Raw genomic sequence first — 25,174 nt, forward strand, 5'->3', positions numbered from 1 at the left:
CTCCCCCTGCTGGTGTTCTCTCTTGTTCTCTGTCTCTAGTCTCTCGAATAAATAAATCAATAAATCTTTAAAAAAAATATTTAAGGGAGAAAATCATCAAATTTTTCTACTGCAGAAAAATTGCAGTAGAAAGCCAGAGGGAAAAGGAGAGCCTTTCAGATGGAAAAAGTCAGAAAAGGCTTGATAAAAGTGTTGTCATTTGCCGTGGAAGTTGTAAGTCAGATGGAAAGCAAGGGCATTCTAGGAAAAGGAGCAACTTAAGAGAAATCATGGGGCAAGACAATGTGGTAGGAGATGGGGTGAGGGACAGTATAAAGCTATATTTGACTAGAGCATATAGGCAAGTGATGGACAGCAGCTAGCAGGATTGGTTGAGGCTCGTTGGTTGCCTTTGAATACCATACTAAGGTCAAATAATAGACTGATTATTCTCTGTACTTGGGATTGAAAACTGCTATGTGAAATAATCAAAAAGCCATTATTAATTCTACTAATAGAGCAGACATTTTCCAGATAGCAGAGTACATGGGAGATAACACCAGGGATATACTATCTAATCTCAGACCTTTCTCTTCTGGAGAAAGTGCACATGTAAAACATTATCACTCATTAGCCATCTGAAAGGGAAAGCCAAAGTCAGCAGTGGTATTTGTATCAGTAGGTTCAGCTCAATTTCCTTTGCATCAACCTGACATGTTATTTTGGCGTTTCATTTAGGAGCAAAATAAGCTTATTATCTTTAAAATGCATTGTAATGTGTGTCCTTTGTTCAGCTGCCACTAATTGTGCTCTAGAAATGGGGTAACGGCAAAACCAGAGGCTTTTGGGGTGAGAACTAGATATGATTTTAAGATAATATGATAATAGATACTGTGTCCTTTTATTGTTTTCTTAATTATAGGAGACTGAGCTTAGAGACTTGTCTAAACCGAGTCCCCATCACCTCATCCCCTTAGCATCTCCCTCCTCACTCACAGAGTAATCCTCAGTGCTTCTCTGTTCTTAATTATCAATTAAAAGGTGCTTAGTGCCCATTAAATACTGGGGAACAAGGCCAAGGGCAGAAACACCATAAATGTTTATTGAATGGATGACTGAATGGGTAGGTGTGTTAGGCACGAGCTAAAACCACAGCTATGCAATATTCCTATTCTTCTAGGCAAGAGTTTTACTAGAGGAAATACCACTGGTAGCAATCCAAATCACCTGTAGATGTGGTTCAAATACTTCGCAATAAATTGCCAATAATGCAAAAGAAATGTCGTCACTTGTACATATTTCACAATCAATAACCAATGTCTTAATCAGAAAGTAAGAACAAGTTGCCTCAATGAACCTACTAGCTCAAGACACTGCGGGCTTAGGTCATGCTTAAAGTATTTGAGGAAAAAAGAGACTCAGAACCTCCTCTACGCCTTCCAACTGTGGTCACAAAAAGTCAGACTCAACACTAGTCATACTGTGGGCAAGTTGGTTGAAATAACCATAACATCAAATTTGGCCATTTTTATTTAAAACAGAGCAGTAAAGTCTTCATCATTGTCAATACTGCACCCAGTAAATACTGAGTAACTAGTATGGGCAGGGAACTGGGCGAGTAAAACAGGCAAATGGACCGTTATATTTCACTTTCACTATATTTTCACTTATACTCTTACCCCATAATATCCACCTTCCAAAAAAATCCATATTACAGTTTCTACTTTTCCTACAAAGCTGAGAGTTCTGAGAATAAAGAACCGATATTCTAGGGCTTGAATGGAGTTATGGTGGAAACTTTCATTAAGTTGGGAAAATTAATATAGGCATTGTTTTAAAAAGGAAAAAGCAAACAAAACTGGCATTCAGTGTGGTGCATAAACAATGCATTCTGGAACACTGAAAAGAAATTAAATAAAAATTAAAAAAAAAAACACAAAAACAAAACCTGGCATTCAAAAATGGTGCCTCAACTTGCTACGGTGTCAAGTGCACTTTCACAATGGCTCACCCTTTCAACCAGGAATCCATGAATACATTTTTTTTTTTTTTTAATGTAGGGAAGCTGAGACAGCAAGAGTAAATGATGCAAGGGGTATCTTCATTCGAGTTATCCCAGAAGGATTCTAGAGCACATTGTTTATTTTGGAGGTACAAAGGATGCTAATAGGAAGAGGAGAAATGATACAGGAAAAGAAATGCAGCCTCAAAAGTGTGCTTTTAACCCTGCTCCCATGTGGACAACAGGAGCTTATTCCTGAAGAGACTGAAAGCGGTTCCTGAGGGGTCTCATTCTCTGGCTGAACAGCCTTCTTCTGTTCTGGGGGAAAAAAAAAAAAAAAACAAACCCTCCTGGACACAGTAATGGAGATACGGGAGTTGGAAGTAGGCCAGAGCACACTGAAAACCCTGGGAAATATGGACAAGTCACTCAAAATAGCCACTCCAGTAGGTCCCATGTACCATTTGCAGCAGAACTGGATTTCAGCATGTCGTTTCCTGAATTCTGGGTGTATGTACTCTCCTCCATATCACCCTAACACAAGGCTTACAGTGAACATACACTACTGAGTGTATTTTAGGATCCAAATACCAGTTGGTGTTAAAATAAACTAGGAATACAGATCCATCAAATAACCATAGCCAACAGAACTTGAGTGCTTCCTTTGTAATGGGAACTATGCTACTAAGTATTTCACTTGCAGCATCTTAATTTTATTCTCAGCACAATTCTACCAAGTAAAGAACTATCGCTGCCATCTCTACATTTTGAGGAGGAACGCAAGGCACAGAGAATTTAACAGTCTCAAGGAAATGTGGCTTTTAAGAGGCAGGGCTGAGAATCCAACCCAGGTAGCCCCGTACTAGAGTCGATACCCCTAACCATTATTCTCTATAGGCTCTATTTCTTTCTGTTCTGGAGGTAGGAGTGTATAATAAAATCAATCTCCAGATTCGATTATCGGAAAACTATCTGAGAAATTTAAATTCACTCTGTGGTGACATCAATGCATTTCATGGCCACTAAAATTTAATCTTACCAAATTCACAGGATCAAAACACCTTTACAAATGCACTATATATACTGCTCTTTGGTAAAAGCATTCTCCATGATTGCAAGGGAAGATATATGTAAACTTGTATACACTTTATAAAACATGCTGACAACAAAGTAAAATACACAGACTTTGTAAGATAATCATACCTTCACTGTCCACATTCCAGCCTCTGGCTCTTTAACATTCACCACCTTGGCAGAGTTATGGATATTTAATAGCTCGTTCAAGCCAAATCCCTTTTTTATCAGCTTCCCTGAAAGACATAAAGGTAACAAGTACAATCTTTATTTCAGCTATGTGTGTTAGCTGTATACATTTCTAATATAAGTTACCTGATGGACATTTGTGCCTTTAGCTCAAAACATTATTTATATCTAAAATAGGTTTAATTTTATGGTTTCTGGATATTGATTCCCATTTGCCATGTGGATTTGGTCTAAAAATAAGAATAACAATTGACAGTCTAATTTTGCCAAAGCCAAACTAGATAACAATTATTATGGCTACTGAGAAGTTAGGTGCTGTCACTAGAGACATTCCAATTTAATAGATGGCAAGAACAGTAAACCAGAAAAAATGTCTTTTTGGAGATTGCTCAAGGTATTACTAACATGAGAGCCTTGGGCCTTTTTGTGCACAAAGCACAGAATGTTAAGCTATTTTCCAGCAAGCACAGGAGAAGGCTTTTATTGTCATATTTAAAGGAGGCAGTGGAAGGAAGTAGCATGATACCATCTCCTACTGACCTGAGATTTATCTCAAGTATCTAATAGTTGGAACCTAGAGAAGAAGAAAAGCAAATTTGGAAGTAAGCCATAGTTTAGTTATTGACTTCACTCTTGGCTCTCCTATGGACTACTTCTACAGTTAAAAAACTAATCAATTATAAGAATCCCATGTTTGCATCAAAAGTTTTACAGTCACATAACTTTTAAAATATCGATGTCAATGTCAATGACTTTTTTAAGTAGTACAACTACCATGTAATAGATATGGGCATTTTTAATTATCCAGATTGTGAAAACCACAACTCTTTCCTGGGTAGCATGGATATCAGAAGGGAGTGCTACCTCTATGGACAAATTCATTTATTTGGCTAAACCTGGAGGAGTCTTGAAAGATAGGTTTTGCTTGTTTTGCACATTTCAATTTGATTGGTAGTATGAATGCCTTAAAGACAATTTCCCGGTCTGTATTCTTTTAGGGATTAGCTATTCTCTAAGACTCAGACTGAATAAATAAGAAAGCTAGTTACCCTCTTAATATCTATAAATCCTCACAGATAGGTTAAGAAAAGTAACACACTAAAACCACAATGGAAATAATAATATTTTACAAACATCAACAGTAAGGAAAATATTTCTAAATGCAACCAGTAGGGAAATGAGGTTTTTATCTTTACTAGATTACTTTTCAATGTGAGTCTGATTATAATATTAACTAGTAATGAAATCAGGCCAGTTCTTAGGGTTGTAACATATAATTGGGAAAACAGTAATTTTTTTTTAACAGTAAATTTTTAAAAAAGATTTTTTTTTAATAAGGACAATTTTTTTTTAAAGATTTTATTTATTTATTTGACAGACAGAGATTACAAGTAGACAGAGGGAGGGGGAAGCAGGCTCACTGCTGAGCAGAGAGCCCGATGCGGGGCTCGATCCCAGGACCCTGAGATCATGACCTGAGCCGAAGGCAGAGGCTTTAACCCACTGAGCCACCCAGGCGCCCCAAAAAAGATTTTATTTATTTATTTGACAGAGAAAAAGAGAGAGACCAAGCATGAGGAGTGGCAGGCAGAGGGAAAGGGAGAAGCAGGCTCCCCATTGAGCAAGGAGCCCAATGCGGGGCTCTATCCCAGGACCTAGAGATCATGATCTGAGCCAAAGGCAGATGCTTCACCATATGAGCCACCCAACAACCCCAAAATATTATTTTAATAAGAGCATGGATGTGGTCTTTAATTGTCTTCTGTAAAATTAAACCTTACAAAGAATATGATATGGTAAAAAACTAGGCAGTTTGGGTACCTGGGTGGCTTAGTGGGTTAAGCAGCTGCCTTCAGCTCAGGTCATGACCCCAGGGTCCTGGGATGGAGCCCCATGTAGGGGTCCCACATCACCCCACCCCACCTTCTTCAGCCCTCCCCCTGCTTGTGCTCTCTATCTTGCTCGAACGCTGTCAAATAAATAAATAAAATCTTTAAAAAAAAGAAAATGAACTAGGCAGTTGTTTTAAAAGGAGACTTTTCATGTCATTCATTAAAAATACATAAAATACTGAATTTTACAGAACATGTTACCATGAAATATTTCCTCATACATAAATTAGGAAAATATAACTTCAGGCTCAAATTTAATTTTTTTTCCTTTTGAGCAGTTTAGCTACAATTAAGTGACTCAATATCTATTTAAATTATTAGGAGTTTCAGGTTTTTTAAAATCTCATGGTAATTCAATTAATAATTACGACTAAAACAGTTTCATCTTTTTAAACATCTTTCCTAGTCACTTTTGTATTTGCTGAATTATTCATAAAGTTAGCATTAACCTGACATAAATAAGTGCACACAAAAACTTTTACCTTTTATGGTTTTTGTATTTTATCATATGATGTTTGATATATCTCACCTAAGGGATTGCGAATTTCAATCCCTGGAGAAGGGCCACTCAGAGACACAGTAACCTCTTTTAGGCTGGGATCAAAAGGAATTTTCCAAGTGTTTACAGCTTGTTCCAAATGATCTGTTGATAAGAGGTGAACTTTAGAGGACTGTACTGCCTCCTCTACCCATTTTAACACCTAGAAGAGAAAAGAAGAAGTGTGAGAGGTATCGGGAACATTTATAGTCTTACACAGCCTCGACTTCTAGATGCGGTATTTTGCTTTGGTGAGTCACATGATTCAGGTTTCTTTTCATCACAGTGAATAGCAACCTTTTCCTACCTCCCGTTCTTGTAGCAGATTCAGAATAAAATGCTACTTTAATCCATGCTCAGATGTCAGGTTTTCTACATGCAATAATATATTCAAAATGAGATGATGGTGTCCAAAAGACAGTTACATAAAATATGCAGAGATATTACAGACATTTCATATTTTTCAAAAGAAATGCAAAGAACCTTTAAAAAGAACATGGTATTGCCAGTATTGCGAGATCCCTTTTCCCACCATTCTCTCTTTCTCGATTTCTTTAAACACCTAACTTTTAAAAGATAATTAGCAAACTACCTAATCCAATTTCAATATATTGGGTCTATGAATTATTGGGATATAGTATACATTAATTATATATAGAATATTGTACTATATATAGTATATTAAATATTGAAAAATAATTGCAAGACCAGCAAAATATTCATTTTTTATAATAAAATAAATAAGTACCAAAACAATAGGAAAAATGACCCCTGCATTTTTTAAATCATAGAAAAATATTTCAAATTAGAACCAATTCAAGTTGTGTATTTTGAAAAGTAGTCTTAGGGAAAATATTAAGAAATTGGATTATAAAAACGTGTTAATGCCTCATTGTGAACAAGAAAGACTTCTGGTTCTCAGAAGTGTTCTGCAACAGCAAATGCAATTTCTCATTAAACAAATAGTGCATGTCTGGATAGGTATTGCTTAATCAAACTTACTACAATTAATTCTAAATCATGGTAATCTTTAACCCACCTCTGATCTTTCTCTGGTTCATATGTCTTTCAAGATTATATCCTGTTGTGAATAATTTTCCTTGTAATTATTCATAAAACACTAACCAGAGCTGAATATTAAGCTATAGCCTAACTATTCAAAATTAAAACACTTTAAAATTACAATAACAGTACTCACTAAACAATTAAGGAAACAACAAATACTGTGCAAAAACTTCACTCTCCATAAAAACTATATCTTGATATTTGTCCTCTAGAAGGTGGAAATTGGCTAACACATATTATCATATAAATAACAACAGTAAGGTAATTATATTCATTCATAAAACAAAATTTTATGGTTCAAGGTACTTTTCCAGGTACTGAGCAAGTATTTTAATCAATATTTAGTAAAGTCCCTTCTTCTCTGGGCTAGTGTTCACTAAGATTTTTGCATGTTTTATATATTATTTTATTTAAAAAAAAATCTTCCTGTCTTTTCTTTAGAAAAGACATCTCTTTGATCTTGGTATACCTAATACCGTATGCTCTACATATGATGTACATATGTACATGCTCTACATGTACATACAAGTGGTATGCTCTACATGTGATGAAAGTGGGATATGCATTAATGTGCATGAAGTTGGTCATAATGATGATAATAATGATGTCTTCTTAGATAAAAGAATATTATGGGAACAGGGATCCCTTGTTGAAATGACATATATAAAGTGCCTATCATATAGTTGTCAGATAGTACATATTCAGGTTTCCTTCCCACTATATCTCAGTTCCCTTCTCTTCCCCTAAATGAATATTTCAACAATGGCTTCAAAAGCCAAGTGAAAAAAATCATGCATAAACGTCAAATAAACACTGAAAAGAAATAAAATAAAATAAAATGGAACAAAATAATTCTGTAAATGAAAAAAGAAAGGCAAAGTCCTTCCAGGTAGAAGAGAGGACCTGAAAAAACACACAAAAACAGAAGTTTTCCATATATGTTGGGAACATGACTGAAGCCAAGTGGCTACTTCAGTGTTCAGAAGAAGTAGCAGAACATGAAGTTGGAAGCTTGTATCAAGGGCAGACTATGTATTGTCAGAAAGTCAGGATATGATCTTTGGATTTTATCCTAAACACCACAGTGAAAAATTATTGAAGGGGTGAAAGCAGAGGACTAATACACTGAAGTGGTATTTTCCAAAAAAACAAAAACACCTTATAGTGGTGTCATAGACAAATTGAATAGAAAAACCAAATTCATTACAATTAATTACCTCTAAAATGAAATGATAGACTTCCTCAAATTTTAACTTTATAAGGCACCAGGAATTTTACATATGAAGTGAAGCATATATCAGCATAATTGTCTAAAGAAACAGATGCTATATTTGAAAAATGGGTTCTCAGTGTTCTTGCTTGAGCAGAAATGTATGGATCATCTGTTCATCAAATCTGTCCATATGGCTGCAGAGATTAGACTTGTTGTAATATTTGACCACAAATAAAACACATTTTAATAATTAGAGTGTTGACATTTTTATTTCTTATACATAGAACATGGCTGCCTAACTCAAGGAAATGGGAAAGATTGGCTTATTGTCTCAGAAAGCAATTGATAAATTTGACTGATAATAAAGTTTGAGGTAATGTCTGGCATAGAGACAAAAGAGGCAAGAGAACAAGAAAAAATTGAATAAATGAATAGAACATTTGTTTTAAGGGCAAGACACATAATGTGGCTATAAATAATTCTCAACTGACTAGGAAAAGAAGAATTAGAAAACAAGAATTGCATAGTACCTCAAGTTTAACAATGAAATGCAACAGAAATGGAAGAAATTCTTTACACATCCTTCTTTTCTTTTCTTTTTTTTTTCATCCTCTTTAAATGCATATTATTATCTCTGGTTGGCTCCTCAAATATATCTTTCCTTCAAACTCCATGCAGGGAGGTTATAATCTATCACTGGATATCTATCCATCGTCTATTAGGTATGCACAGAAATCACTAAGTTTTAGGCATTCTTATAAGAATGGAAGACTTTCTAATTTAGTTGCATTTCCTAAGGTAAATGTGTTCAAATGGAATGGAATATAACCACTTTTGGGTTTACTCAATCCCATTTCCAATTCATCAACATTTACGAGGCTTTCACAAAGGGATTACTATGTATCATAACATTACTTGTGAAAGATACAGTACAGACTTCTGAAAAATCACTTTTTTATCCTCTTATAAGAAAAATCAAATTGAAAACAGATGAAATCCATTTTGTTAGAAAATATAGACTTTACCAGCACATGAATACAAGTAGATCACTGCAAGCTACATTATCACCATTAGTGGGGTTTCTGGCCTCTTACATTGTCACATATAAGAAAAAAAAAATCTTTAATTGTCTAACCTGAAAAATGTCCTCCTGAGATTGGAAATGATTTTCTGTTTTAATGACAAATTGAACATAATAATGTGAGAATCTTTGGATTGGTGCATTTTTACCAACATAAAAACAGTTTCAAACCACTATGGAACGATTAATTATACATTAAAAATTTTAATGCAAAAATGTTTCTCTAATGATTTGTCCAGTTTATACCTCAAAGGAACTTTGAAACCATCTAATACAGCTCCTGTACTTTATAGATGAGGAAACTGATATTCAAGAGTTCTTACTCCTTTTAAACACCTAACCAGACAGATTCTAGCTCAATAATTATATTTTATATAAGTCCCTGTATTCCTGAAGATACTCTCTTAGTATAAACTTTTTGCATCCTATGTAATGATCAGTATTTAAAAGTAAGTTCATGTCTATTCCACTCTGGAATGAAATGCAAGTATTGTTTCAAAGCACAAAACCAGGATATATTGATGAGAACTTTTAAGATTCACTGTTTTAGCAACTCTCAAATATACACTACAGTACTATTAATGATTACATCCCCAAGACTTTATTTATAACTAAAAGTTTGTCCCTTTTTACCCCCTTCATTCATGTCTCTCACCCCTCTACCACCCTCCACATTTGGCAACCACCAGTCTGTTCTCTGTAGCTATGAGTTAAGTTTTTGTTTTGTTTTTGGTTTTGTTTTAGATTTCTCCTATAAGTGAGATCATGCAGTATTTGTCTTCTGCCTGACTTATTTCACTTAACATAATGAAATATGGTCCTCCAGGTCTATCCATGTTGTCACAAATGGCAATATTTCCTTCTTTTTATTGCTGAAAGATATTCCCAAGTACCTATATACCACATCTTCTTTATTCATTCATCTGTCTATAGAAACTCAGATTGCTTTCATGTATTGGCTATTGAAAATAATATTGCAATGAACAAGGAGGTGCATATATCTTTTCAAGTTATTGTTTTCATTTTCTTTGGATAAAAACTCAGAAGTGGAACCAATAGATCATATGATAGTTCTACTTTGCATTTTTTGAGGAACCTCCACATTAGTTTCCATAAGGGCGGCATTCCCCCTAAGAGTGCACAATGGTTCCCTTTTCTCCATATCTTATTTCTAGTCTTTTTGGTAAGATCTGTTCTAACAGGTGTGAGGTAGAATCTCATAGTGGTTTTGATTTGCACTTCCCTGATGATGAGTGATACTGAACATCTTTCTACATACCTGTTAACCAGTATGACATACCAGGATGTCTTCTTTGGGAAAATGTCTATTCAGATCCTATGCCCATTTTATTTATTCATAATTTAACCAAAGTCTTACAGTTTTTAGTATATACTTCTTTTACCTCCTTGGTTAAATTTATTCCTAGGAATTTTATTCTTTTTGATTCAAGTTGGAAAGATTTTTTAATGTAATGAATTATATCCAAATGAATTTCCCCAGAATATCTTTTCTCCATTCACTGGAAAAACGGAAATATGGTAAGGTGTTAGACACAATTTGTAATTAAATTACACATATATTTGTATTTTGTTATTGTTGTTTATTGTTTTTCTTCCCTACTAAACTTTAAGTCCCATGAGAGAGAGTACAGAGCATGGCAGACATGGTCACTACTATATCTTCTGAAGCCAATACCATACATGGGATATAGTAAATTCCTAATAAACATTTGTGGGAGAGGGGGGAAATGGGAAAGAGGGAGGTAGAAAGTGAAGGAGAAATTAACTGTAAGTCAGATCTTTACCTTTAGACTTAAGAGTGTGTGAAAAGGTAGCATTTGGCTCTGTATTCATTTGTGACAAACCCTCTCTCCGCACTGAATTTTCAACACAGAAGCTGAATAGGGTACAAACTTGCATGTGTGGTCTTAAATGTGAGCACCAAGCTCCATTAAGTTTTTCTTTATTTGAATAGTTAGCTTGGGATTTAAAAATCCAATGGAGTAACCTCTAAATTAAGTCAGTTTTTTCCTATTTAAATTCCAACATGTATGCTTCTCTGTAGCACTGAATGCAGATTTTCAAGTTCAGAAATGGTAGAAAGTTAGTCAGAAAATGAATTCAATAAAGCAAGAGCAACGTAAAAGGCTGAGTTAGGTGTAAATGTACCCATCTAATAATCAGAACCCATTCCAAAAAAGATTGGTGTAACATTACTACTAATAATAGCAAGCACTTTTACAGTGTTTATTACATGCCAGGTCCAACAAATTTGTAACAACTCTTCAACACAGTTATGGTTATCTCCATTCTATAGATGAAAAAAAAATGGAGACATAGATCCCAAAGTCTGTAAGTCATACAACGAGAAAGAAGCAGGTCTGGCCTTTTGATCCCAGTAATCTTGTACATTTCTGAAGTATAATAAAGAAAAAAATGGCAGTTTTCAAGAATAAATCAGAAATATAAGTAGTGAAAGACAACAATCAATGCAGGTGTTTTTAATGAGAAGTGGCAAGCAAAACAGTAATCTGATTAGCTGTATGTTTTTATCACTATTGGGCAACAAATTATCAAGAATTAAATTATATATAAATATTAAAGTCTTTAAATCTACATTGTATTTGATGTTGAGAGTCATTGAGAAAGACTTGCTACATTTTTATGGTAGACCCTATGTAATAGCAGAGGCAGGCTTCATCTATGATGAAGCTATCATCATATGTATATATGATATATATATATATATATGATACATATTATATGATACATACATATATGTAATATCAGAGGCAGGCAGAGATCATCTCTCTCTTAGCCAGAGCAGAGCTGATCCTTGGGATAACCAGGACAGCCTCTCCCACACCCCCCTTGCCCCGCCCCAAGGTCCAAGTTCATTTCTACTGTGCAGCATAGCATGGAGCCTATAATTCGGAATATTCTTAGAGTCACCAAGTACTTGTTGAGCATCTACTGAACATAAAGGATAGTACAGCATATTATAAAGCATACCAAAGAAATAGAAACACATTTCCTACCTTATAAGACATGACAACCTAGTTGGATAAATGGGACAGACATTAAAAACAAATTAACTAGCTTACTTTCTAGTAATAAGTAAGCAAGATGAAAATACAAACACTCAGTGTATAGCCCCAAACTGTGATGCACTTTTCTACTCAAAAGGTTTTAATGATTCCCAGTTACATCTGGGATAAAGTCCAAGCCAAGAGTATACTAAAAGCTGACAATGTCAGCAGTCACCCTAAATGGAGGCAATAAAGAGGTACTGTCTGTAGGAAAATAATAATAAAACTTACTAAAAGTTGGTCTGTTTTTTTAATATCTCCATGTCATAGTAAAAAACATCAGTCAAAAATTCTTCTTTGGAAAAAAAAAATCTTGGTTGGTATGAAATCTAAACAATTGTTCCTATTATTGTTGAGTATTTATAATACACATAAGCTTCAAAATAGCACATTTTATTAATTTCCCTTTAAAAAATCTGTTCTGCAGAGACATTAATTCAGAGAACTCCCAATTATACAACAGGTATGTGGTCATGTAAACTATGCTACTCACTTTTATTTCAAGAGTAAGTATATAGTACTATGAGCCTACCTATTCTTGTCTTTGGACAGCAGATTTGATCTAAGCCTTGATAGCTCAGGAGTTACATGATAGGACATGTGTTAAAAAGATCTCTCCAGCCTCTGTGTTGAAATTAGAGTCTAGGGAATTCAAGGAGAGAAGCAAGGAGATCAGATACGAACACTGCAATAATCTGGGTGAGAGATGACCCAGAGTGACCCAGATCAGGGTTGTGGCAGTGGGGCAATGAGATGTGACCAGGTCTGGATGCTTACTGAAGTCAGGCTTGACAAAGTTTCCTGAAGACTAGACATGGGGATTGAGGCTGATACCTCTCTGTTGCCCTTACCCAAGACTGAGAAGACTGCAGAGAGAGTTGATTTAATAGGGTGATGGAATAAGCTGGATGTGGAGGCTCTCAGCTTGGGCATGCTAAATTTAAGACCTCTATTTATTAGACATCCAAGTGGAAGTACAAAGGAGGTGGTTGGTTATGCGGAACTGGAGTTCAGTTGAGAGATCCAGATTATCATGGAATTTAAAGTCATGACATTTCCCTTGCAGCTCCTTCCCACCAAGAACTTACACAAAGGAGGAAATACATCATCCTGTGATAAGGAGCATGGATATCCATACATAATGGCTTGGAATAGAGCCTTGGAACAAATTTCCCCTTGCTCTGATTCCAGGAAACTTTCAGATGATAATCTGTCCCCCTTGTATATGTGCCTGCAGGGAATGAATGCACTAGCCGTGTCAACACAAGTGTTCTAGACTTATGGCAATTAGATTTCTCATCATAGATGAATGAGTTGGCCTTCAGATTTTATACAAACACAGTTTGCAAATTTTAGCAAATCACTTTGAGATGTCACCCTTTGAGATCTGAAAAGGTCTTTTGCTAATAATACCCATTTGTATTATTTTTTCTAATACTTAATTTGGAAAATCGTGCAATGAGCTTTTCTAATAGTAAGGACTCATAAACGAGTGTGATTGGTGATTTATAGGACAGATTTATATAATGCTTGTGCTAGAGGTATGAAAAATAAGGAATAATTTGTATTATAAGGTTGTCAGATTTTTTTTTTTTTTTTAAAGACTTTCCGGTGGAATGAGTATTTTGCCGAAGTCATACAGAGAATACGGCTTGGGGGAAGGGTTCAAAATGGGAAGAGCACCAGGAAGTTTGAGTTCAGTGGGGACACTACAGAGGACTGATGACAAAAGCGACCCTCAACTTTCAACTCTATGAACACCTAAAATGTGTATGAAACTACCAAACCTTCAACATGATGGAAGTTCTCTAATGTGCAACAGCTGAAAAAATAAGAGCACATTTCAGACATTTTTGAAAAGTGAAGTCATTCCTGCTGGTTATTTGAAAGTGTCAAAGTATATTTCATTAATTTATCTTCATAAAATTCTTATGTGTCACAACTTCAATGTGTTACAAAAGACGGAGGAAACTTAGTTAGCCAGAAAATACACTTTAAAATAGTAAAAATATAAAAGATAAACTTTTATACCTTACACTCACAGGCCTTATTCATCTTCTAGCTGAAGGTGTGTATCTGTTTACCCTCTCCCTATTTCCCACACTCTTCAGCCCTGGAAACCACTCTTCTACTCTCTGCTTTTATAAGTGTGACTTCTATTTTTTTAAGATTCTACATAGGAGTCATAGCATGCTGATAACACTGTATTATATAATTGAAATTTACTAAAAGAGTAGAACTTAAATGTTCTAACCAAATAGTAATATATGTTAATAATAATAATTTTTTAAAAGATAAATTTGTGAGTTGATGGATGTCAGTCTTTTCACAAGGTCTATGTATATCATGTCATCACAATTTATACTTCATATATCCTACAGTTTTCTCAATTATACCTTAGAAAACTAAAAAAAAAAAAAAAAAAAAAAAAAAGATTGATTTTTTTCATTCATGTCTCCCATTGATTCCTTTTGTGTTTGCCTGAGTCTTTTGGTTTATTTCTTTTTTTTTTTTTTCCTCTACTAAATACTTATCTATTGGAGAATGGAAAAGTCTCACTGAATTCAATTCTCTCATTAAAACTCTTCCTTGAGGGCGCCTGGGTGGCTCAATGGGTTAAGCCGCTGCCTTCGGCTCAGGTCATGATCTCAGGGTCCTGGAATCGAGCCCCGCATCGGGCTCTCTGCTCAGCGGGGAGCCTGCTTCCCCACCCCCACCTCCGCCTGCCTCTGCCTACTTGTGATCTCTCTATCTCTGTCAAATAAATAAATAAAATCTTAAAAAAAAACCAACAAAAAAAAACCTCTTCCTCGAGGGACGCCTGGGTGGTTCAGTGGGTTAAGCCGCTGCCTTCGGCTCAGGTCATGATCTCCGCGGCCTCGGATCAAGTCCCTAATAGGGCTCCTTGCTGGGCAGGGAGCTTGCTTCTCTCTCCGCCTCTGCCTGCCAGTCTGCTGGCTTGTGCACTCTCGCTCTCTCGCTCGCTCTCTCTCTTTCTGACAAATAAATAAATAATCTTTAAAAAAAAATTTAAAACTATTCCTAGTTATTCAAGCTGAAGAAATTATGAAATACATAAGTACATAAATACATGCCCTTGTGAATAGACATACATGCTGTGTCTATACATATATACATAAATGTGTGTATGCTTATATACATAGACTAGCTGTGTTCTCACTCCTAGCTACAGCAAAGCAGGAAAAAGTCCAAACTTACTCCAAGCTCTTTTTGAGTGACAGAATCACCCTAATTAAAGAGATACTTGAGTACTATTAAAGTTAGCCTTTCACTCAAATAGATATGCAGAATTGTATAAGTATTTGGACATAATACATGGGAGGAGGAATTATAGTTTCACCAGATTCTCAAAGTGAGATAGGAGGAGAATTTTTTTTTAAAGATTTTATTTATTTGACAAATAGAGATTACAAGTAGGCAGAGAAGCAGGCAGAGAGAGAGAGGAGGAGGAAGCAGGCTCCCTGCTGAGCAGAGAGCCCAATGTGGGGCTCGATCCCAGGACCCTGGGATCATGACCCGAGCCGAAGGCAGAGGCTTTAATCCACTAAGCCACCCAGGTGCCCCAGGAGGAGAATTTTTAAAAACAACTTTAGAGAGGTACAGTCTCTTCTAAGGAAGTCTTTTATATTACTAAACAAAAAAAAAATTTTTTTTGAAGTATCTGAAATTCTTACTTAAACAAGATAAATTAGAGCATAAAATAATTCACAGTGCAAAGAAATTCTGTATTTCATAAATGGACTCTTTTCAAGTGTTTTTTTTTAATAGTCATTGAATGACTTAGAGAAGAGACTACGAGCTAAAGTATTCCCAAATACTATAGCAAATTTTAATTTATAACAACTAAGAACAGTAGTTGATCTAGCTCCCACCCCCATTTTACTGGAAGGAAGCTAAAATATAAAATCATCTGGTTTCTACTTGACATGTAAAAATCCTATTAGTCCCTTACAACAAACACCAAATGAAAATTAGCAAGATATTTTCCAAGAAAAACCACACCAAATACAGAATTCATTCCCAAGAAGAATTTACTAGGGCTTAAGATCTGTTTCTTAAGTTCAGGAACTTAATTTCAACTGAGACTAAATCAATTTGGGGTAGAGGATTTACTTCTTTGGGGCAGACATCCATATATTGAACTCCCAATATTGATAATACCAACTCTCTATATATTTACAAAGAGGAATCAGAACACTTTATGACCACATGACTTCCCTGTTGGCTTGTAGAGGCTGACTTATTCTGGGCTCCAAATCATACCTGTGTGGTTGTTTTGAAAGCTACCATTTTATGTATGAATGTATGTATGTATGTATGTATTTTGTGATGGCTACCATTTAAAAAGTACTTATATGCTAAGCACTGTACTAAGAACTTTATAAATTTTACTTCATTAAATGTTTTCTATAACATCTAAATACTTACATTTTCTACTATGTAACACATTGCCAGTAAATATAAGATTCCAAAAAAGGCAAAGAACCCTAAACCTCATGCTACTAGCCACTGTAAGATTATAATATAGGGTGCCCATCACCCCTCATATTCCTACCTTTGAAAGAAATCTTAGATTACAAATGACCCAAGGAAGAAGAGAGAGAGGGGGAGGGAGGAAGGAGAAAGGAAAAAGAAGGTAAGGAGGGAGAGAGAAAAGGAGGAAAGGAGAGAGAAGGGGAGAGAGGGAAAAAAAATTAGATTTTGAGCTTCTAAGGGCCTATGTCCTAGTAATTTAGAAGTGACTGAATGGATTTCAAGCATAATTTTGACTCTATGCAATTTTCAAATTATGTCCTGGTTTAAAGTGACATCCTCCATACACACTTAGATTTTTAAGTCTACCTTTCTGTCATGTGCTTGTTGAGTTTGGGAAAAAGACGAGGGAAGGGATTTAGATGTATTAAACATTTAATAGCATTTGGCTGATTAATCTCACAATACCAAATGCTCTTCTCAATGAGATGGGAAAATCTTACAGGCTATAGACTATGGTTCTTTGCTTCCCTAATCATAACCATCTTGGACCAAATAGACCCTAACTCAGATGGCTGAAGATCCCTCACTTTTAGACAGAACTTGGGTGGACACTGTTTACCTTAGTGACTTAACTGTCTCTATGTTGTCACACTGATTAGCACCGATCCTGATTCATACATTATTTAGATATTTTAACATTCAGTCAAGTTATAGGCAAGCTTCTTTGTCCCCAGGCCATACATCACTAAGAGGCCTTTTGCATACGTCTGCTCTAATATGTTTTGATTTTTAAGTAAACTTCTCAAGATCTCATCATAGTTTCCATATTCCCAAACACCCTCTTAAGAATTACTAACAAACTCAAAAACAAAGCTTTAGGAAGTTTATACCTTCAAATGTCAGAGTAGAGCTTTAAGTAAATTCAATGGGGAGATAAACTGGAGGATTTGAAAGGTCCACAAGGCATAAAAGCTAGTAACAATGTGTGCTTTAAGCAGTCAGGAAGAGGAGCCATCAATGTGGACTAAAGTTATTGGGAAATGCTTTATAGATGTGGTAAAACTTCAACATTATACAGATTTTAAAATCTGGCAGCATGCACGAAAACCTCAGTAACACTAACTCTTTCCAGACTCCCTCTCATCTTTAGCAAGGACCCTTCCATTTATACAATGAGTCTGGGTTTTACTGGTAACGTTAGTGATAATATAGGTGAATATTCAGCACTTGCCAAGCATCTTCAGTCTCCCTTTTAAATTACAGTAAAACTTTATTAGCTCCTACAACTAAATCATCGCTCCAGAGAGAGCAGTGGGAAACAACTGTACAAATCTTAGGAGGTCCTAAGGGTAAAAGAGAAAAGTAAAGCAAGAATCGAATTTGGGAAGCAAATGAAAGCAATGGATTAAGTCAGAGAAAGAACCATCAGGATACCAATAGGTTCTCTAGTCTGAAAAAGAATAGATTGCAAAGTAAAGGTAAAACAGAGGCAGGAGAACAATTTCAACACTGGGGGTGTGGGGGATGAGTAGAAAAAGCAACCCATAGGCTATTAGGGACTAAATAATATCTCTTATTTATTTTAAACCTAATTATCACAGTAAATTAACAACTGAAGAAAGAATAAAACTGATTTATGGCTTAAAAAGGGATTTGATATTAAGTCACAAACACTTAAGCACATTCATTCTACCAAATAATAGTTCTATACTAGATACACAAGGGTGAAAGTATGCTTCCTGCCTATGTTAGTTTTACAAGGCCAGAGTTTAAGCAACAGAGAGCACACCTATTTGGCATTTGCTATCATAAACGAGGGTAAAATATCCTCTCTGTTTCACCCCTGGCAAATTCATGTTTTTGAGCAGGGCGTCGGTTCTGGGTTTCTGAAGGAGCTTCTGAGGAACAATGGAAAGATGCTTCAGCAAAAGATAACAGAACACTGATGCTCCCCCCAAACCTCCTATTTAGGGAATGACCCAAATTTGACCTAAAGTGTATTCAGTTTGGGGGTCACACTTAAGAAAAAAAAATACAAAGTCACAACTACAAAATGTGGAACAAAAATAGTTACCTGCAATAAAAAAATAAGACATATACATTTCAAATTATTAAAACTGACAAATCTAGAAATTAATAACAATTTTGTTACTGTTAATGAACAAGAGACTATGATGGTCTTCCTGAATTTTTGACTGATAATCTTTAACTGTCTATTCCCATAACAAAATAATGTGTAATATTTTCTAAAGAGAGAATAGAATGATAATTCAATCTTTTCTCTAACACTTTATCAAAAAGCATTTTTAAATTCTTATCTGGGATGCTTTAAAAATTCAACTTCATACACTGACACACTTGGTTCTTGTAGCATTCTTAGAACTACAGATTTAAAAAAAATAGTCACAGTCACCCCAATGTCACTGGAAATAAGGGCATATGTGTTAAAGGGGAAGTCAGATTTGAAGAATATGGCAGTCTTAACAAATCACAGTTTAAATATCTTATTTTTGCAACTCTGTTCCCCATACATTTTTAACTCTGTGAATGCATTTCAGCTCATTTCCCAGAGCCTTGGAAGGGATTCACAGAAAACAAAGTCCCTTAGACTTAAGTTCTGTTACCTTCACTGTAATCTTGCCTCTACTCCCATTCTTTGAAGGCCACATTAATTGCAATGTCTCTGCCCACTTATTACACCAATCAAACGGCAATCATCAATGTCAGATTTTTTTCTGCTTGAAGACCTGTCAACTGGGTCTTTGACTGGGTGTTAGGTAAATGTGAAACAAGAGTAGAAGGCTCTTCTTTCATTTCCCATTCAGTTTTTCCATAAATAATACTACTATGATCCTTATTGAATAAACAACTGTGTATTTTTCCCATTTTACAGAATTAGCTGAGGCAGGTGGGTGGATGAATACTGTCCTACAACCTTCAACACCTATAAAAATGGAAAAGGGAATGCATATACCTTGGACAAGAGGAAAGGAGTTAAATATAAAAATGGGAACCTTATCTTTTAAAAGCCAGGCAGAAAACAGAAGCATGATCCTATGGTATAGAGTCAAGAGCCATAAAGAATGAATATACTCTTGATGGGGGAACTCATAGTCTAGTGGAGAACCAAAACATGTGAATCAATGACAACAGAACTCTAGGAGGTATAATAATAAAAGTATATGTCAGGTATGATTGTGCAGAAGATTGAATCTGGCTTTGTCTGGAAAGGTAGCCATCCATACTTGAGATGGGTTTTGAAGGATGAGCAGGAGTCAAATCAACAAGCAGAAGGAGAGCATTTGGGACAGAAGGAAAAACAAGTTTGAAGACATGGAGGTAAGATACAACATGGCGTGTCTGAGAGGTACAAAATTTTGTGGTGGCTGGTGTGCATACAAAGCGGTAAGAGAGAAGGAGGGATGGGGAAGGAGTGAGAAGAACATAGAAGACCTTACATCCCATGCTAGATGCCAGACCTTACCCTGAAGATCTATAGGAATTGCAGAAGGAAGCTGGAAAGAGAGGATCACAATTAAGATTATACATAAAATGGATCTTACTGGGAAAATATAAAGTATGAATTGGGAGGGTCAGGGAAGACTGGAAGCAGAGGGATCATAGCAGTTAAACAGAGCAGCTAAACAGAGTAATCAAAAAATAATGAAGAACCAGTAGATAGTGGGAAGGAAGAAGAGGAAATAGGTGCCAAAGATAGCTTAGGTTCAACATTACCTAAGTGGCAATTTAATGTGAGACATGAAAAAGAAGGAAGGTCTGGAATGACTCAGATTTCTGGCTTGAGAAGCAAGAATGATGATGCTGTTTAACTATGATCAGAAATTTGAAAGGAAAGTGTGATTCAAGAGGCATCACATCAAAAAGGTGAATACTTCAACTGGTAAGAGGAAAAAGGAAAACTAAAACAACATGAAAGTATATTTAAAATATACTACAAACACAAAATGTTACACCAATTAGGAGGGACTACTTTTTATAAAGAATGAGAAAAAACCCTTAAGTTATAGTGTACCTATCAATTCAAAGAGCAAGTAAGCTAATTAGTTTTGGATTCCTTCACTGGAACAGAATGACTATAAACCTGTTCTGTTCATGACTATTAAAATGATTTATGTATTGAAACAATTAGAAGAAACCTGGTCTCTATCAATTGCATAACACTGAAATTCAATTTGACCAAAAGTGTTGAGGGATCAGTTCTAAAAGTCCTGCTGTTTCTGTATCTAACATAAATAATTTTATATTACATTTTTGTCTTCAAGTTTTATATTGAAACTTTTTCTTATCATAACAGTAACATATGCTATTGGAAAAGAGTCAAACATAAGAAGAAAATAACACCACTATTGTATTGCCTGTAAATAATGACTCAGTATTTCGGTATTTCTTTCCATATTAGTACATGCGTGTGTGTGCATGCACTTCACATACACTTATTATTTACATAATTAGGATCATACTCCACATATAGCTTTGTATACTTCTTATTTCAGTATACATTATGAGAATTTATTATATACCCACCTATCTATAGACATTTGAAAATACAAAAGAAATTTGACTTCTGTCCTGAAGCAAATTTTTTGATTAGTAAATGAGATTATAATAAGATATTATAGGTTGGGGTTAGGAGACAAACTAAATGCAGCAATTTATAGGTAATGAACGAATCAGTGTCCAGCCTCCCAGGGAAAGAGGCAAATCCCAAGACTAGATACCTGTTACTCAGTGAAAATGTAAGAAATGTCTTACATGTGCTCTTTTAGTAAGAGGCTCTTTGCATGCAATCCAGTGTGAACTGGTTGAACTCAACACTTCAAGTTTCTACACCACAAAAGAAATACTTGGAAATTCACCATGGTTCCATAAATCTATAGCACTGATTCCTTGTTTATTTTCTAAGGCCTTGGTTTATAAATGCAACATTGTGATAGAATGAGTATACCTTTCTTATTTCTAAGTCATAATTAATTTTATGGTAATTAGCCACACAATCTGTACAAACCTCTGGAGTTATATATACTGAAGTCAGCATCATTGACTTTAGTACAATTAAAAAAGTATGGCTTTAAAAAAAGAATATGGCTTTATGATTCAGTAAGAAACCGAATGTCTTGGCTTGAACATGAATAGGAAACAATATTGGCAAGAAAAATGACCACAGTCTTTCTCTCAGCAATCATAGGATAGAGAAATGGAATTATAGGCTAATTAGCTAATACTTTGAGCATATAAAAATATCTTGGAACAGATAAAAAAAAATCAATGAGAAGTATTAATTCATTAGAAATTTAATGCACAGATTTCAAATTGTGGCTTTTACTTGCAACATAAATTCCTAATAAATAACAGTTATACCATCAGTAGAGCTCAAACATTTTATTTCTAACTTTATCTACCCAATAAATAATGCTGGTATTAATCAGACACATTTGTGAACAAACAAACAGATTATGTTAATCCTAGGAGGTAATCAACAAAATGTTAATTAAATTGTCCCCAATACCCAGGAATTAGAGCAACTAATCCTTGACTCAGAAGTTAGGAGTACCAAACAGGTAATTCTGGAGACTAAATGAAATGGTCAAGAAATTTCCACAAGGACAAATTTAGTAATAGTTAAATGTCAACAGAAATATATCACCAGAAACAGCCCCAAATGATGTTTATTAGTCTTACAGACATTGAATGATAGGTAACTACCCAAAATGAATAATGTTTATAGTTTCAGTAATTATTTTCATGTGAATCCTTATATTTCAACCTAACATGTTTATATGCAATAATTGTCACCATATTTCTGAAGGAAACTCCACAAAGATTTTGCAGGAAGCATTTTTTTATAATAATAATAAATATAATGATACCACACACATCTACCAGAATGGCTAAAATGAAAAAGACAGAAAACAACAAATGTTTTCTTATATACAATTGTTGGGTATAAACTGAATTAAATATGAAAACAGATGGCATCTACTGAAGGTGAGCTTACATTCTGCAACCCAGCATTCTCACTCCTAAATATTTAACCAAAAGGAATTAATATATATGTACAACAAATGATACTTCCTATAATGTTCAGAGCAGTACTACATCCATTAGATCAAAACTGGAAATTATCCAACTATGTATCAACAACAGAAAGGATAAATAGATTGTGATACATTCATAAAACGGAATTCAACACATGAATGAGAACAAATCATCTACAGGCACTGATACGGCAGAATCCCACAAATACACTTTTGAACAAAAGAAGCTAAACACTAGAAACCACACGCTGTTCAACTGCATTTATACAAAGGACAAAATTTGCCAAACTAATCTGTGCTTTTTGAGGACAGAATAAGAGTAACGCCTGTAACTGAAATGTGGGCTGAAGAAGGGTTGTTTGGGGACCTGGTAATGTTTTGTTTCTCAATTTGGGTGTTGGTTACCCTGGGCATACAAAGTTTGTGAAGATGCATGTTTATGTGCACTTTTCCGTATGTATATAATACTTCAATGAAAAGTTTAAATTAAAAGAAAAATTAATAATTTATTCATAAAAGCACTTTCCTAACCAAGTATATTCATATTTATTAAGTATACCTTAATTGAAATAAAATTTCACTAATTAAACTCAAAAAGCCCAACTGTACACCTAGAATTATAGGGTATTCAAAAGATGTAAGATGGAAAGAAAGAAATAAAAGATTCCCATGGTAGCAAAATTTATAATAATGCTGGGCAACACACTGAACACGAAGGAAACAATTAGAAAACAGTAAGTAATAATACATACACTGATTTTTTTCAGCTCTTAAGATACTGTATAAGATTGACTATTATTTTGTGTGCTAACTAGAAAGAAAAAAAAAACACTTCTAGTCAATCTTTGACATGCCACTGATTGCAAAATAAATTCTATTTACAATACATTAAGTTGCTTTTTTTTTTTTTTAAAGTACCTCTTATAATGGATGAGAAATGTGCCAAAACAGATGGCAAGTATTACAGACAGTCAGAACAGGGAGGCATTCACATGGCAGGTATACTCCGGGAAGGATTCATATATTAAGGGGGATAGAAGAGGGTCCTTGAAAGGTGGAAAGGAAAGAAGTTAAACCTGGAAGGTCAAGTTACTTCAAGTTAAAGAAGCTTTAGAAGCAGAAGTGCAGAGGCAGGAAAGTTCTTTATACTTTGTGGAGGCAGACGGGAGATAACCTAATTAGAGTGGGGAATGGAGTATTAAGAAATATCTGGAGACCTATTTGGATGGGAAGGTGAGACTAGATTATAGAGGGATTGGGATTCCAGTGGAAACAATTTGGATACCATTCAACTGGCAACAAGGGTTGGGTTTTAGAACATGAGCCAGAAGTCACTGCAGTGATGTTTGAGGAAGCTTATCTTACTCTATTGGATTAGGGAAACTAGAAGTAGAGAAAGAAGAAATTATTGCAGTAATACAGGTGTGAGGTGATGAAGACTTGGGCTGGAGTGCTGACATTACAAAGCGCATTAAATAAAAATTTCCACAGTGTAACTTTATGATGCATCCCATATGTAAAACTAAATTTGATGTTATAGTGAGCACAGCTACCTAAAAAGAAACTGCATGCTTTTCTTTTTTATGAAACATCTGACTTAAGATTGGAAACTTGAACACATGTCTGATCTAGAAATATATTTTGTGGAAATAATAAAGAGGAGTAAAAAAGAGTTACATTAAGAAATAAATATCCCCAACCTTTTCAAAGGAACTTTACTTAAACTTTATCTTTTTAAGACCTGAAGTTTCCAAACGCCCAACTAAAAAATCTGTTCGGTATTTATGTACTATGCACGTTGGATGTTTACTTCATTTAGATCATGAATGATTATAAGCTACTTAGCATGTAACAGTTGGGTCAGTTGGTCTATCTATCTATCTGTCTATCTACTCCATTTCTATATCCCTTTTTCTCCTCTAGCTAGTTTTTTTTATTTTCCAACAGAACACACAGAAGACAGAATCTCAAGTGCTTATGATCTTTATACTAATATTAAGTCTTAGAATGTTTAGTAAAGTGTTTTGCTCAATGAAATGGGGTAAAAATCTGGTGGACTTTATTACTAAGTTATGCAAATGATTATAACTTTAGACAGAATATAAAGTGCCCAATAAGCCTTTAGGCACTTCTTTAACTTAAAAAAGTAGATTTCCAACATGTAACATCAGGAAACAACAGATGTTGGTGAAGACATTGAGAGAGGGGCACTATTACATTGTTGCTGGGAATACAAAAGGGTACAGCCACTCTAGAAAATAGTATGGAGCTTTCTCAAAAAGTTAAAAATAAAACTACCTTATGACCCAGTAATTACAATACTAGGTATTTATCCAGAGGATATAAAAATAATGATTCAAAGGGGCACATGCACCCCAATGTATATAGCACCAATGTCCACAATACCAAAACATGGAGAGAGCATCAATGTCCATCAACAGATAAATGGATAAAGAAGATGTGGTGTATATATATATATATATATATATATATATATAC

At 34.9% G+C, this 25,174-nt stretch overlaps 1 protein-coding gene across 1 annotated transcript in view; it reads right to left on the minus strand.

The window, feature by feature from the left end:
• HMCN1 (hemicentin 1) overlaps positions 1–25,174 on the minus strand; it is a 471,117-nt gene that overhangs the window by 287,391 nt on the left and 158,552 nt on the right. Inside the window, exons 5-6 of the mRNA XM_032862623.1 lie at positions 5,666–5,837; positions 3,185–3,291 (exon numbers count right to left, since the gene is read on the minus strand). Of these exons, the coding sequence (XP_032718514.1) occupies positions 3,185–3,291; positions 5,666–5,837 (279 nt within the window). The remainder of the gene's footprint in view (positions 1–3,184; positions 3,292–5,665; positions 5,838–25,174) is intronic.

The sequence above is a fragment of the Lontra canadensis genome, unplaced genomic scaffold (assembly GCF_010015895.1).
Source record: "Lontra canadensis isolate GAN:19392208 unplaced genomic scaffold, GSC_riverotter_1.0 scaffold24, whole genome shotgun sequence".
Classification (NCBI taxonomy): domain Eukaryota; kingdom Metazoa; phylum Chordata; class Mammalia; order Carnivora; family Mustelidae; genus Lontra; species Lontra canadensis.